Consider the following 16545-nt stretch of genomic DNA (forward strand, 5'->3'; position numbering starts at 1 on the left):
CACCTTTCTAAAAGAGTACAGTAAAGCTCCACACTAACTGACATTGAAATTGCTTCACAACAAAAAAATGGTACAATGATGATGAATATTCCATGTCAATCCAAAGTAAATCAACAAATTCCTGAAAACGGCACGTAAAACAATTTGGTTTTATATCCAGGCATTTCTCAGGAAGTGATGATTCAATTGGACAAAATATTCCAATTTGTGAAGGAGAAACATCTAAATAGTGTAAAGTGCTTTTATAACCCATTTCCTTCCTTCCATTGTAGTGCAATAAAATGGGTTGACACCAAAGCACAGAAGTAACTAATATTTTTCTGATCAAATTACCTTCCCGGACTGATAGTTTAACAGCGGTTCATGCAATCATACCAAATCCTTAGCCAAAATCCAAAATATCCTATCAAAACCAAAAAAATGTTCTTTGATATTGTTGCTGAAAGTAGCTTAGTCATTAGATTTGAATTCCATGTCTTATTATCTTATTATCCACAACCAACTGAGGAAGAGGGAGCACTCCAAAAGCTAGTGCTTCCAAATAAACCTTTTGGACTATAAGCTGGTGTTGTGTGATTTTTAACTGTGTCCACCCACCCAAGTCCAACACCGGCACCTTCAAGTCAAGATTTCAAAAAGACATCAAGTTGCAAAAAAATCTAGAAATCATTAATGTACTACTGTTAATGTTTATCACACAGTGCAGATGAAAGTTTATTTCAATATGACTGACACTTCTGCAGTATTGGTCATATAACACTGTTCAATTACAAATATTTGTAAAAGAGTAAACACAGTTTTCAACAGGATAACCAATGCCATATTTGAAGCAAATAGTTTCAATAAAAAAATTACTTTAAAATGCTATTATTTGCAACATGGTAGGGTGTTTGTCAAAACATAACCTTTCTTTCTCTTGGCTTCATAATTAGGACTATTTGTAATTCTGCTGCCTAGAATATCACAAAGAAACTGCCAAATAGATGCCCAGTTCTGAAATAAATATGCAGCACATTGAAATCGTACAAGTCTGCAGTCTCTCAAAATTATTTCTTTGAGATGAGATCTTCATTTGCAACACAAAAGGACTTCAAATGTTCATGAGTTGCTGGGTTGTTCAGATTTTATCCTGATAATGAAAACAAATATATAATTGGTGATATTATTACTAGACTGCCATACATACATTACATGATACAATGGCCATTTTAATACATAGAAGAATGATCACGCAGCCCATATATAATTAAAAACGTACTTCCCTCGAAACATTTTATCCTCCTTTCCAAGGGACACTGAATGACACTAGACAACGCTCTCTGGTACCTTGTCCAAGTGATCTTTCTGAATTCCCGCATCAGCTGAGGTTACCACTCTATGTCTCAATCTCTCCCCCTTGCATGAGGCATACCGCCTCTCTGGTTTAATCACCATTAGCCAATCTCAAGTGAGACAGCAGCCAATTGGTATGGTAGGACTATGATAAATTTACATTACTTTAATCAAGTATGAATCTAAACAGCAAGTGCCAGTCTGTTACACTATAGTACAGAACATTACAAGCTTGACATGGTGATACAGCACCACTCAAAGACACGCATCTTCTAGCAGAGAAAGCAGGCTAATGATTAGATAGGAGGATTATGGGTTCACCATATTAAGCCTTCATCCACATTTGTATCATTACTTAGCTGTGATTGAAAGACAAATGACTTACGGGCTCACATCATGTAAAATTAACTTCTAATTATTCAATGCTGTTCAGGTGGTTTCAGTTTAAACTTTCCTACAGATGACAACTGGGTCCAGGTACAAATCAATAGAACAGTTTAATTTCTGGCTTGGTGCACTTGCTTATTAGGTTGTCACCTATAGTGAACAATGTAACTAATTTAAAACATTACACATAACAATTTAGCTTACCCTTTTACATCAGTTTTCTCTGCAATATCTTCCTCTTCAGCATCTGCAAACAGTTCAGGCATTATTAGGTTGTTTAAAGGTAAAGAGGAACTTATAGAAGAAAATACAACTTGGATATGTTCCTTTTAATAGAAGAGACTTTTCTGCAGGTTTAATATTAGTTTCTAAACTTCAATTCATGGAATCGATTGTCATGATTTTCTCAGAAATGATCTTCATCATTCTTGGATGGAAGTTCGACTTATACAAATGGAATTTTGCATCAAGCTTATACAGTAAATCAACTGAGACAGTTTTCCACAGCAAACAGAAAAGCAGTGATTGGTTTTTCAATTTTTTTTTTAAAAAATGAAGCAAGAAACAGTGATAATCTGCTTACATGGTTTAGGAGATAAAAATTAGATTAGAATTAGAATGAAGCCTTACATGCAACGTATTACTGGAACATCATCTGGTTTCCAACCTTATGTCTGCAGAATTTATGATGTCAAAGGAAATGCACCAAGGTGCTTTGAAAGAGCACTATACAGTATTATATCTAAATCTGCAGGGTGAAAATTGGGGCAGATGACCAAAAGTTTGGCCAAAGAGGTAGCTTTTAAAGAAAGAAAAAGAAAGAGGGAGACAAAGATTGATGGAAGGAATTTCAGAGCTTAATGCAGTTGAAGGTATGGTCACCAATAGTGGAGCCACTTAAATTGCAGATGCTTGAGGCCAGAATGTGACAAATAAAATTACTGAAGAGAGCTGTAAGACTGGAGCTATGAGCTAGGGAGAGTTGAGACGATTAGGGATTTCAAAACACAAATAGGAATTTCAAAATCAAGACATTGGCTCCTCCTCCAGCAGTATAAGACAATGAACACTTGGTGATGGGTGAACACAAGTTAGCAAATTAAAACACAGGCAACATTTATTGGATGATCCTGTGTTTATGATGGGTTCAATGTGGGACCAAAACCCAGAGAGCTTATGAATAGTAAAATCTAGGGGAGGCAATGACCTAATGGTATTATCGCTGGATTGTTAATGACGCAGGTAATGCTCTGACGACCCAGGTTTGATTCCCACCACAGCAGATGGTATAATTTGGATTCAATAACAATCTGGAATTAAGAGAGTCTGTTATCCATGAATCCGTTATCGATTGTCGGTAAAACCTATCTGGTTCACTAATGTCCTTTAGGGAAGAAAACTGCCATCCTTACCTGGTCTAGCTTACACATGACTCCAGCAATGTGATTGACTCGTAAGGATGGGCAATAAATGCTAGCCTGGACAGTGATGTCCTTATCCCATAAATGAATAAAAGAAAACTCTGCTTCAACAGTGGAAACAGGAGATCGAATGAATATATGTTTCAAAGCTTACCTTCATGTCAACTGTGACACCAAGGTTACATACATACGAAATTGATCTCAGATACCTGGCAAGGAAGGGGGCTGAATTAAAGAATAAAGATTGACATGGTATGTAGAGGGGGTCAGAAACAGTTTACCAGCTGCAGCTTCAGGGGACTGCTGACTGGGAAAATAAAGTGAAGAGTGACAAGAAAATTACTGGTTCAGGATATTAAAAATGTAGTTTCTTTGCAAGAAGGGATTAACTGATAAACATCAGGAATAAGTGAAAGTCAGGCCAATATAGTAAAGTGATATAAGTAAGAAAACCAAGGTAAGAAAGTAATGTTAGTGTAAGGGAAATAAGTTAATAGTATACATAAGAATAATTATTTTAAAGTGAGTAACTGAAGGGCTTAGTGGAAGTCATGGCAGCAGAGCTTGCACCTGTAATATGCTCCTCCTCTGTTATGTGGCAAATCATGGAAACTTCAGTTGTCCCTATGACCACATGTGCAGGAAGTGTGCCCAGCTATAGCTATTGGCTAATTGCATTTCAGAGCTGGAGCTCTGGGAGAATTCACTGTGGGGCATTCACCACACTGAGCAAGTCATCACTAGCATGTTCAACGAGGTGGTCACACTGCAGGTGAAGACTGAAGAGGCAGAAAGACTATCCAGCAGAATACAGGAAGGCAGATAATGCCCTTGCGGCCAATCTCCAAACAGATATATCATTCTGGATACTGTTGGGGAGATGACTCTACAGGGGAAAGCAGTGGCAGCCAACTCATGGCACCAGGGGTGGGTCAGCTGCACAAGGGGAGGAAGAACAGCAGGGCCATCATGGTAGGAAATTCAACTGTATGGGGAACAGACTGGTCTTTCTGCAGCTGTAAAAGGAACACCAGGATGCTACTAGAATCCCTGGTGCCAGGGTGAGAGACGTTACTGAACAGTCTTGGAGCATTCTAAAGTATTTGGCACTGCTGCCTCTCAGCGCCAGGGACCCAGCTTCGACTCCTGCCTCAGGCGACTGTGTGGAGTTTGCACATTCTCCCGGTGTCTGCCTGGGTTTCCTCCGGGTGCTCCAGTTTCCTCCCATGATCCAAAGATGTGCTGGTCTATTTCCACACTGTAGGGATTGTATTCTATGAAGTTAAAGTTCTAAACAAGGGGAGTGCCAATTTTAAAAAGATCAGGCATGATTTGAGGGACAGATACTTCTGGTAATCGAGAGAGCAGTGGGACACATTCAATAAGGAAATAGGGAGTTTACAGGGGCAATAAAGATAACATGTAAGACCAACAAATCCAGCAAAGCCTGGATATCGAGGGATGTACAGGATAGGATAGAGAGAAAAAATTAGGCTTATGACAGATACTTAGGACTTAAGTAGAAGCACAGAATGTGCAAGGGCAAACTTATAAAAGTAGGAAAGCAAAAGGTGAGTATGAAAATGTCATGGCAGGTAAAATAAATGAAAATCCCAAGTTATTTTACAAGTACGTTAAGGATAAAATGATAATGAGGGAAAGAATAGGACCCATTGTGTGATAACTTGTGAGGAGCTGGAAGATGTAGGTAAAGTTCTAAATGAATACTTTGTGTTGGTACACACTAGGGAGAGGGATGATGTGGTTATAAAAATCCAGGAGAAGGACTATGCTATATTTCAAGAGATTAGCATAGACACTGAGGAGATTCTGAGTGGTCTGGCAGGCTTAAAATTAGATAAAATTCCAGGGCCAGATGAAATACACCCAAAGCTGGTGATTGAAGCAAGGGAAGAAATAGAGGGGTGTTAGCAATAATTTTCAATTCCATTCTAGCCATAGGCAAAGTGCCAGAGGACTGGAGGACAACTAATGTAGTACTGTTATTCAAAAAATAAACAAGGTTTAAGCCAATCTAACCTCAGTGGTGGGGAAACTATTGTAGTCAATTCTAAGGGACAAAATTAATCTGCACTTGGAGAGGCAGGGTTAGTCAAGAACAGTCAGCATTGTTTTGCTGAGGGGAGGCCACTTTGACTGAATCTTTCAAAGAGGTGACCGGGGGCATAGATGAGGTCAATACATTCAACTTCCCGTCTATTGGAATTCAGAAGGCTTCTGATAAAATCCCACATGAGACAGTGATAGGGAAGGTAAAAGCCCACGGGAATCCAAGAAAATCTGGCTAATTGGATGCAGAATTGGTTAAATGGCAGGAAACAGAGTGATTTTCAAGGGGTCTTTTTGTGACTTGATGCTTGTATCCATTGAATCAGTGCTGAGGTCATTGATGTTTGTGGTAGATACACACAATTTGGGCTTGACTGTAGGAGGGTTGAACAGTAAATTTACAGATGGTATGAAATTAGTGTGGTGATAAATAGTAAGGAGTATAGCCGAAGATTACAAAAGGATACAGAGGGGCTGCTCAGACGTGCTGATCAGTGGTAAATGGAATTTAATTGGTTAAGTGTAATGTGATGCACTTGGGCAGATTAGTTCTTCTGAACTCCAATGAATATAACCCTATCCATTCAACCCCCTCCTCAAAAAATTAGCCTGGTAAACCTTCGATGTATTCCCCCCATAACCATAAAGTCATAAGATATAACAGCCAAACCAAGCCATTCGGCCCATTGAATCTGCTCTGTAATTTTATCATGTCTGAGGTGTTTCTCAACCCATTCCCCTGCCTTTTCCCTGTAACCCTTGATCCCTTAGTAATCAAGAACATATCCATCTGTCTTAAGTACACTCAACAGGCGGCATAGTGGCTCAGTGGTTAGCACTGCTACCTCACAGCACCGCTACCTCACAGCACCAGGGACCCGGGTTTGATTCCGAGCAACTGTCTGTGTTGAGTTTGCAATATTCTTCCCATGTCTGCGTAGGCTTCCTCAGGGTGCTCTGGTTTCCTCCCACAGTCCAAAGATGTGCAGGGTAGGAGAATTCGCCACGCTAAACTGCCCATAGTGTCCAAGGATGTGTAAGTTAGGTAGATTAGTTATGGGAAATATAGAGTAATAAGGTAGGGGAATGGGTCTGGGTGGAATACTCTTTGGAGGGTTGGTGGACTTGTTGGGCCTAATGGCCTGTTTTCACACTGTAGGGATTCTATGGTCTATGACTTGGCCTTCACAGCCTTCTACAGGTTTGACAAATTCATTACTTTTTATATAAAAAAACATTTGTGGGACATGGGCATCATTGGCTGGCTAGCATTGATAACCCATCCCTATTTGCCCTTGAGAAGGTGGTGGTGAGCTGCCTTTTTGAAGCACTGTAGTCCACTTGCTGTGGGTTGACCCACAACAACGGTAGGGAGGGTATTGCAGGATTTTGATTTCGATCCAACGACTGTAAAGGAACGGTGGTATATTTCCAACTCAGGGTGGTGAGCGGCTTGGAGGGAAACTTGCAGATGGTGGTGTTCCCAAGTACCTGCTGTCCTTGTCCGTCTAGATGAAAGTGATCCTAGGTTTATAAGGTACAGTCTAAGGAACTTTGATGAATTTCTGCAGTGCATCTTGTAGGTAGTACACACTGCTGCTACTGACCGTTAGTGGTGGAGGGATTGAATGTATATAGATGTGATGCCAATCAAGCTGGTTGCTTTGTCCTGGATGATGTCAAGCTTCTTGAGTGTTGTTGGAACTGCACCTATCCAGGCAAGTGGGGAGTATTCCATCACATCTACTTGTGCCTTGTAGATGGTGGATAGACATTGGGGTGTCAGGAGGTGAGTTACTCACCACAATATCCCTAGTCTCTGAGCTGCTCTTGTAGCCACTGTGTTTATGTGGTGAGTCCAGTTGAGCTTCTGGTCAACGGTAACCCCAAGGAAGTGGACAGTAAGACATTCAGTGATGGCAATACTGTTGAAAGTCAAGGGGTGGTGGTTCGTGTCTCTCTTATTGGTGATGGTCATTGTCTAGTGCGAATGTTACTTGCCACTTGTCGGCCCAAGCCTGGCTGTTGTCCAGATCATGTTGCATTTGAGCACGGACTGTTTCGGTATCTGAGAAGTCATGAATGGTGCTGAACATGATGCAATCATTGGCAAACATCCTCACTTCTGACTTTATGACAGAAGGAAGGTCATTGATGAAGCAGCTGAAGACTGTTGGACCTAGGACATTACCCTGAGGGACTACTGCAGAGATGTCCTGGAGCTGAGTTGACTGACCCTTCAAAACCAGAATCATCTTCCTTTGTGCCTGGTATGACCCTAACCAGCAGAGTGTTTTCCCCGATACCCAGTGATTCCAGTTTTGCCAGGCCTCCTTGATGCCATACTCGGTCAAATACAGCCTTGATGTGTTCTCTAGCAAGAAGATTGTTCTACAGGAGACCAAAACTGCATATAATATTCCTGGCCCTTTATAATTGCAGGAAGATATCCCTGCTCCTGTATTCAAATCCTCTTGTTATGAAAGCCAACATCTAATCTGCCTTCTTGACTGCCTGCTGCATCTGCGTTTTACCTTCAGTGACTGGTGTACAAGGATACCCAGGTCTTACCACACATTTCCCTCTCTCAATTTATAGCAATTTAGATAATAATCCACCTTCATATTTTTTGCTCCCTAAGTGGATAATCTTCCACTTATCCACTTTGTACTGCATATGCCATGCATTTGACCATTCACTCCACTTGTCCAAATTACACTGAAGGATCTCTGCATTCTCTTCACAGTTCACCCTCCCATTTGGCTGTTTTTTGCAAATTTGGATATATTACATTTATTTCTCTCATCTAAATCATTCATACATTCTGTGAATAGCTGGAGTCTTGGCACTGATCCCTGTAATATCCCCCAAGTCACTGCCTGCCATTTGGAAACAGACCCATTTATTTAAGTGCAACCCACAATCTACCCTGAAGAAAATGTAAAATTAAGAGTTTGTTCTTAGTGCTTTCGAGTCTAAAATTAAGTATACATAATTATTCATTTTGTCCTTTATTAACCAAGTCTCAGTGTGATTCCTGTGACTGCACATTATCTGCCATTGCCTTGAAGTCTGGGATATAGTTTGAGATGTAGTTAAGTAATATCCATCAAATGGCTCTCTGTGAGTTGTGATATGTGGACACAATTATCTTTATTTGGAAAATGCTGTCTCACAGTGGTATGTGGAGTGGTAAGCATTCACTTTAAAAACACAGGATGATAGAAGCTCATGCAATTCTTTGTTTACAAGTCCCCAAAAATGACTATCCCTTGATCTAACTTTCAACTCTATATTATTTTGTACAGTAAATTTCTCCATCTCGAGTCAACTGTTTTCTAAATATGGTAACATCCCCCACGCTCACTGTTTATTTGAAGGAGTGGTTTCAAGATAAACATTATGATTTATGTCCATCACCTATAATTCCTGAAATTACCTATTACATCGTTTTGCTAACCTTCTCGGGTATGCACAGTTGTCTTCAGAGTGAAACAATTTTTCTTTGACTTTGATTTGTTTTAATATTTTTTGCATACTTGAGATGTTTTGTAGCATTTTATTTTGCAATTGAGAGGAACAAAGATCAAATTTAAATGCCTTCGCAGCACTGATTCTGCAGATCATAATTCAGATTGTTCAGTTTTAACATTATGTCTAAAGAACCTGAAGTTGAGCAACCGCACATTGTCTGACAGCTCACTGCACACTTCATTTCATGATTTAAGGGATGAGTTCAGGCAGCAGATCGAAAACTTTTTGCAGGACCCTCCCTCAACTTTACCACTTCACATCAGCATGGAAAATTAGTTAACCATAAGCAGCATTAAGTTTAGCTCGTAATTAAGTAAACATGTGGTGTGAATCAAGTTTACAATCTTAACAACTTTCATCACGAGAAACTATCCTTAAAATTAATGTGCATCACTGTGTGGTGTCATTCCAAATTTTGCTTTTAACTTGGTGACATTTAAGGCAAACAATATTATCTTTTACAGTTCTGAACAGTAAATCATTTTCCAATTCCAGATGAAAGTTGTACATTTTTGCTGGTGCATTATGTACTGGTAAATGGGAAAAAAAAAGGGAAATCAGGATCATTTCTGCAAAATGCAACAAAACTTGCGTTTGCTTAGCTTGTGCATGAGCAGTTGTGATGGATATCAGTTTCTTTCCTGGAATGTTTTTCTCAAGCACATACCTTTTGAATTTGTTGTAGGTATCCTCACTCTTTGTTCTGTTTTTAAGGGGCAAAGGGTCAGATGATCCTTGTTAGTTGTCATGTCCTGACAAAGCATGCCCACAAAATCAGTCAACAGTGTTGATCTTGTCTATGGATTCATCTAATTGCAGTGAGAAGCTTTCACAATTCTTCAGGTCTTGCCATAGTTGCTAAAAAGAATGTCTCTGGACAAAGATTCCATTCACCTTGCTGTTGTGAACGTATCAAGTGACATGCTTTGGATTGCCATCATTATTTCTTCCTTATTCTTAGTCTTTAAGTAAATAGTCAGTAGCCAGAGTTATTATTTCATTAATTACTTCGCCATCTATAAATGATTTCTTGTCTTTTGCTTGAAGATGGCAAACATGAAAACATGCTTTTGTGCAGGCCTTACCTTTGGCTGCTGTTCAGCTTTAAAAATGGCCTCAGTTTATCAAACTTGTTTGTCCAAAGAATGTTATTCAACAAGAAACTATCCTTAAAATTAATGTGCATCACTGTGTGGTGTCATTCCAAATTTTGCTTTTAACTTGGTGACATTTAAGGCAAACAATATTATCTTTTACAGTCCTGAACAGTAAATCATTTTCCAATTCCAGATGAAAGTTGTACATTTTTGATTTCTTTTTAAATGGTCGAGATCTGTCATTCATTATTTCTGAACAAGAGTCATAGCGAAGTCAAAACATCAACTGTTTCTCTCTCCGCACATGTTGCCAGAACTCTAGCATTTTCAGTCTTTTTATTCACATTTGCAGCATCCACAGTATGTTGCTTTTATCACCACTCATCAATACTGCTTCACTTTGCAATTCCTAACATAACTGCAGACAGGCCTCCAGATCTGTGGCTCTGGAACATCCAGAATGTTGTTGGCTGTTTTCAAGAGTGGAAAGTCATTTCTGTGGTGGCCATTTGTTTCCAGTGTCCCTGGTCAGCTTGCATTGGTTGGATATTGGATGTGGGAAGTGGCAGTATTCCCTGTAATCTTTCTTCATATCACATGGACCAATTAGATAAGCAGCTGAAGGAAAATGTGTAGGTGTATAGAGAATGCTCAGACAAGCTGCTGTTGCAGAGAGTTCATAGACATGATTGGCAGAACAGCCTCCTATGTTTCTAGTACTGTAATAAAGTGTTTTCAGAGATCAATTCCTTATACATTTCTTAATCGCCTTTTCACATTTGACCAAACAGAACTTACTTTCACCTGCGATGATAGTCCATGTGGTTCAAATTGAAACATAATGTAATAAACTGGCAAAGCCTCTCAAGTCTCTCCTAGCCACGAGCTTCTGAAAGCAGAGGTCATGCAATAGCATGACTATCAATACGCAAGCAGTAAGGAAATGCAGACTTGCTGTGAAATCAACTGTCAACAGACTCTGCAGATCTAAATATTGAAGATCACAAAGCTAAGTGATCAGTCGTTTAACAGGAATAGGGGCAAGTCAGGAGGTGGCTTGTTTTATGGATAAAATATGAGCTTCAAGAATTCATGAGGGGAGATATGACTAAAATTAGAGAAAGGTGAGAGCTCAGGGTTGGGATAAATCGGGAGAAAATTTAGCCAGGTGAAAGCAAAGTACAAAGCAAAACAAGCTGATTGGATGGTCTCAATATTAGCGAGAAGGAAAATCATGAGTTCTGTACACCAATGTTCAATTTTCTTTCAAGTTGAACTAAGTTTCACAATTTTTCACAATGTTGATTTTTTGTTGTTGTATTGCTAAAGGAATATATTCAAAGTTTGTGCGAAGATTTGTAGCTCGGGTGCTCGTTGTTGTGGTTCTGTTCGCCGAGCTGGAAGTTTTTGTTGCAAACGTTTCGGCCCCTGGCTAGGCGACATCATCAGTGCTTGGGAGCCTCCTGCGAAGCGCTTCTTTGATGTTTCCTCCGGTGTTTATAGTGGTCTGTCCCTGCCGCTTCCGGTTGTCAGTTTCAGCTGTCCGCTGTAGTGGTTGGTATATTGGGTCCAGGTCGATGTGTTTGTTGATGGGAGTTTGTGGATGAATGCCATGCCTCTAGGAATTCCCTGGCTGTTCTCTGTCTGGCTTGCCCTATGATAGTAGTGTTGTCCCAGTCGAATTCATGTTGCATGTTGTCTGCGTGTGTGGCTACTAAGGATAGCTGGTCGTGTCGTTTCGTGGCTAGTTGATGTTCATGTATGCGGATTGTTAGCTGTCTTCTTGTTTGTCCTATATAGTGTTTTGTGCAGTCCTTGCATGGTATTTTGTACACTACATTAGTTTTGCTCATGTTGGGTATCGGGTCCTTTGTTCTGGTGAGTTGTTGTCTGAGCGTGGCTGTTGGTTTGTGTGCCGTTATGAGTCCTAGGGGTCGCAGTAGTCTGGCTGTCAGTTCTGAGATGCTCCTGATGTATGGTAGTGTGGCTAGTCCTTTTGGTTGTGGCATGTCCTTGTTCCGTGGTCTTTCTCTTAGGCATCTGTTGATGAAGTTGCGCGGGTATCCGTTTTTGGCAAATACCTTGTATAGGTGTTCCTCCTCTTCTTTTTGCAGTTCTGGTGTACTGCAGTGTATTGTGGCCCTTTTGAATAGTGTCCTGATGCAGCTTCGTTTGTGTGTGTTGGGGTGGTTACTTTCATAGTTTAGGACTTGGTCTGTGTGTGGCTTTCCTGTATACCCTTGTAGTGAATTCTCCGTTCGGTGTTCTCTGTACCATCACATCTAGGAATGGGAGTTGGCTATCCTTTTCTTCTTCTCTTGTGAATCGGATTCCTGTGAGTGTGGCGTTGATGATCCGGTGGGTCTTCGCTATTCCCGTATTTTTAATGATATATAGGAATATATATTTTCCAGTTTCTTTCTTGATTTTGTTAAACAGAATATAGTTACTGCTGTTCCCTGTACCTTCTCAAACTATCACTTATAATATATGAAAGCACACTGCAAAATTTGCATTTATAATGGCAACACAGTCTTCCCAAGGTATTAATAAATACAACTTTATTAGACTTGCATGAAAATATTTTGATATTGCAAATCATTTGTGCGCCAATACCGTAAGTCATTTCAAAGTTAAGTAACATAATAAAAATCGAATAAATCCATTTCCAGTATAACCATTCTCCTGACCATCGCAACTAGTTTGGTCAAATCACTTCTAGAACATAGAACAGTATAGCACAGAACAGGCCCTTCAGCCCACTATGTTGTGCCGACCATTGATCCTCATGTAAGGTAAACCTAATGTACTAACCCTCAAATTTCTGTGACCATATGCATGTCCAGCAGTCTCTTAAATATCCCCAATGACCTCACTCGCACAACTGCTGCTAGCAACACATTCCATGCTCTCACAACTCTCTGCGAGCTCATGGAAAAAGTCCGAGCTATGAATATTAAAGTATCACTGAGCTCTTCTCAGAACTTGGAGCTTGCATATTTTGTTTCTCACACAATTACATTATTGTAAATATACTATGCTTTTAGTTCAGCTCTCAAGGGCTGGATTTTGCAGTGAGCAGTAAAGCAACAATCCACGTGACTGATTTTAGAAGAGTCGCCCACAAAGATCCAATGGTGTCTCAGATTGGATTTCTCCTTGGAAAGTCTCCAAGACAAAGGAATTTCAGTTGCAATGATGCCAGCAAGAGGGATAAGTAGCCAATCACTTTGTAATACTCACACAGACTGCAGACCAGCAATTTTAGAAGTCATTATTATCATTCACTCCTAATTTTAACTCACAGAATGGAATAGTTAATAACTGAAACTAGGAAGAAGTTAGAATATCACTGGATCATTTAAAAACCCAGTTACACTTTATTCACTAAGCTGTAACTTCAAGGGTTTTTTAACAGCAAGATTAAATGGTGTAGAAGTGGAGCTATTTGCCAATTCACGAATCATTTGGGCTTTGCATTTTAGCAGCATCTCCTCTGAAAGAGTGCAGTGTCTCTGATAGCAACGTCCATATTGTTCTGCAAATGTGGACTCTCAGAGCACCGGTAGAAAATACTAACAGTTATGGTCATTGTCATTGCAAAATCTAGGCCATAGTGCACTTACCATGTGATCTTTCTTCCAGTTCCTTTTTTTCTTCTATTCGTGCTCGCTTGCTACTTTTCTTATGATTTACAATGTTTCGTCTACCTCCTTCGCCTTCATCTTCAGAATCTGAAAATTCTTCGTCACAGGCTATTCTTTTATCAGAAGCTCGAACTACAATAATACAAAAAAATCAGAAGTTTAAAATCCAATGTATTTATATTATTCATGGACATAAAGAAAGATAACCAGTCAGACTGACTTGAATTTATATGAGGAGTCTAGATTAGAGTGATGCTGAAAAAGCACAGCAGGTCAGGCAGCATCCGAGGAGGAGAATCGATGTTTCGAGCAAAAGCCCTTCATCAGTCCTCACTTTTGCCCTGAATTTATATGATGCCTTTCAGGATATCCCAAAGCACTTTGAAATAAATTTAAAGTGTAATCACCATTGCAATGTAGGAAATGCAACAGCCTACTTCACAGCAAGATTTCAAAACTAATACACAGAAAACTGTCAAACGTTTCGTTTGGAATAAATATTGTTCAGGCCAAAAGAAAGAACTCTACACTGTTCCTAAGAAAAACATATTACCATAATCTTATGTTTCTATTTGAACGGGTGAGCAGGGCCTTTATTTAATGTCTCACCCGAAAGACATCTTCTGAGGCCGCGTTCTCTCAGTATAACACTTCAGTGTGCAGGCCTACATTTTGCAATCAAGTCCTGAGAACACTCAGACTCAGAAGGAAGAATGCTACTACTAAGCTCTGCTAATTTGGAAGTACACAACCTTAGCGTCCTGCAAGCAAAGTTGTACAACAGTTAAATCTCAGTTTTCAAATAAATTTCTGCTGCTACAGCAAGTGCTTTTACAATGGAAATAAATCATATTGCTTTCTCTCAACCTGAAAATCAGAAAACCTAAAGCTAGAGGCATTTAAAGCTATTGTTTCAGATTATGGTATTGACTCATTAACTGCAGCAACCATGGGATAAAAATGGTTTCGGACTGTAGTACCTCCTGACAGAATCTTCTTCTTATACTGTTGATTTTGTACCCCAGGCCACCTGCTGAATACATCTGGTGACATAGCAAGGACACATGCCCAAATATTTTGTCATACATCAATGATTTCTGGTTCTGTCAGATATCCAGCCTGTCGATCTATAACCTACATGACCTCCTAAATCTCAAAAAAACTTGGTATTCTTCCAATTTTGATTGTTGTTCATCCCTAATTCAATCTATCCCATTTAGCAACCTTGATTCCAAGTTCTGCAATTTCCTTCTGTTATGAAGGTGTAGGTGAGTACTGTAGCTTTAAGAGAGACTGGAAGCTGACATGGACTTAGAGAGGCACAGAGTGTGCTGAAAGAATTTAAAATATAACATTTGATTGTGAAACCAATCGTGCAGATGAGTTGCCATGATGCAAAAACAAATTCAAATTCGGCTAATCAGTTTAAATTATGCCCCAGATACCAAAATCCAATAAAATTTGAATTTAGTATTTTGACAACATTAAAACAAACAAAATGATTCAATGTTTTGGTGTATAAAACCAACCATTTTGAACAGTTATGGGAGAACTGCCAAGAAAACCACGGTGGCTCAGTGGTTAGCACAGCTGCCTCACAGCACCAGGGTCCCACATTCGATTCCAGCCTCAGGTGACTGTCTGTGTGAAGTTTGCACATTCTCCCTGTATCTGCGTGGGTTTCCTCCGGGTGCTCCTGTTTTCTCCCACAGTCCAAAGATGTGCAAGCCAGGTGAATTGGCCATGCTAAATTGCCCATGTGTTAGGTGCATTAGTCAGAGGGAAATAGGTCTGGGTAGGTTACTCTTCGGAGGGTCGGTGTGAACTTGTTGGGCCGAAGGGCCTGTTTCCACACTGTAGGGTATCTAATCTAAATTGTAGACTGCTAGCCGAATAGCTCTCTGAGAGGTACCTATTTATAAGAAAGACCTATGAAGCAGAATACTGAAGAAAAGACGACAGAGGAAGATAGAAAGAGAAGATTCGACAGCTGAAATTGAATTGTTTGTAAATCTTAATCGGAGTTTTTAATTTCACCAGTATTGTAGAGTGGGGAGGTAAAAAAAATTGGTTTAAGAGAAAGGAGTTGTAAATAGTTAGTTTTAATATTCTCTGCTGGACTTAAAAAATAAAAGTCTTAATTTTTACTTTAAATAGTGACCTCTGGGATGGTTCTTTGCCTCTTGAAATTTAACAGATTACAGCATGAGGTGAGCTTCTGTGTATGTCAGGTTTAAATTAGCCTGTGTCATAACACTTCCGAAGGTTTCCCAACCTTTTTACCTCCAAAGGTGACTCTGCCTTTTCCATCTCTCTCTCGTCCTTTCAGGCCTTTCTTGATGGTTATCTGTTGTAGAATCATAGATTCCTTACAAGTGTTGAAACAGGCCCTTCGGCCCAACAAGTCCAATTGACCTTCCGAAGAGTATCCCAACCAAACACATTCCCCATTACTCTACATTTACCCCTGACTAATGCACCTAACCTCCATATCCTTGAACACTATGGGCAATTCAGCACGACCAATTCACCTAATCTACACATTTTTGGATTGTGGAAGGAAACTGTAACAACCGGAGGAAACCACGCAAACATGGGGAGAATGCACAAACTCCACACAGACAGTCGCCAGAGGCTGGAATCAAACCTGGGTCCCTGGTGCTGTGAGGCAGCAGTACTAACCACTGAGCCACCGTGTTGCCAAGAGTGTTTAGTCAACACTTCTAACATCTACTCCTTGGGTTCATGGCAATACTTGTCTGTTTACATTTCCTTTTTTTTTACATTAAAGTTCAACATTCTCAACCCAACAAACTTGGGACTGACTCAAGTTAAAACTTTACCCTTCCAGGGAATGCTGAGAAAGCAGATGTCGAGAAACAATTATGAACCAAACTTGCTGGATTCACATGGGGCACTGCTGTACCATCACACCAGACCTCATCAAGTGCGCTACTATGCTTCAAGTAAATTACTGTCCACTTGTTTTGCAAAAGTAATCATATACACATCTTTCCGACAGTTGAATACAACAATTTGTACCAAAAACTGGAGCTC

At 39.9% G+C, this 16545-nt stretch overlaps 1 protein-coding gene across 3 annotated transcripts in view; it reads right to left on the reverse strand.

Moving 5' to 3' along the window:
• Positions 1-683: 683 nt before the first annotated feature.
• The window catches only part of LOC122545806 (histone deacetylase 2), an 83260-nt gene continuing 67398 nt past the window's right edge, over positions 684-16545 (reverse strand). For all 3 annotated transcript variants that reach the window (XM_043684717.2, XM_087981123.1, XM_043684729.2), the window contains exons 12-14: positions 13468-13620; positions 1924-1966; positions 684-1129 (exon numbers count right to left, since the gene is read on the reverse strand). In XM_043684717.2, the coding sequence (XP_043540652.1) occupies positions 1099-1129; positions 1924-1966; positions 13468-13620 (227 nt within the window). In that variant the 3' untranslated portion in view covers positions 684-1098. The remainder of the gene's footprint in view (positions 1130-1923; positions 1967-13467; positions 13621-16545) is intronic.

The sequence above is a fragment of the Chiloscyllium plagiosum genome, unplaced genomic scaffold, assembly GCF_037043375.1.
Source record: "Chiloscyllium plagiosum isolate Xiang-an unplaced genomic scaffold, Cpla_swu_hap1 HiC_scaffold_3, whole genome shotgun sequence".
Lineage (NCBI taxonomy): Eukaryota > Metazoa > Chordata > Chondrichthyes > Orectolobiformes > Hemiscylliidae > Chiloscyllium > Chiloscyllium plagiosum.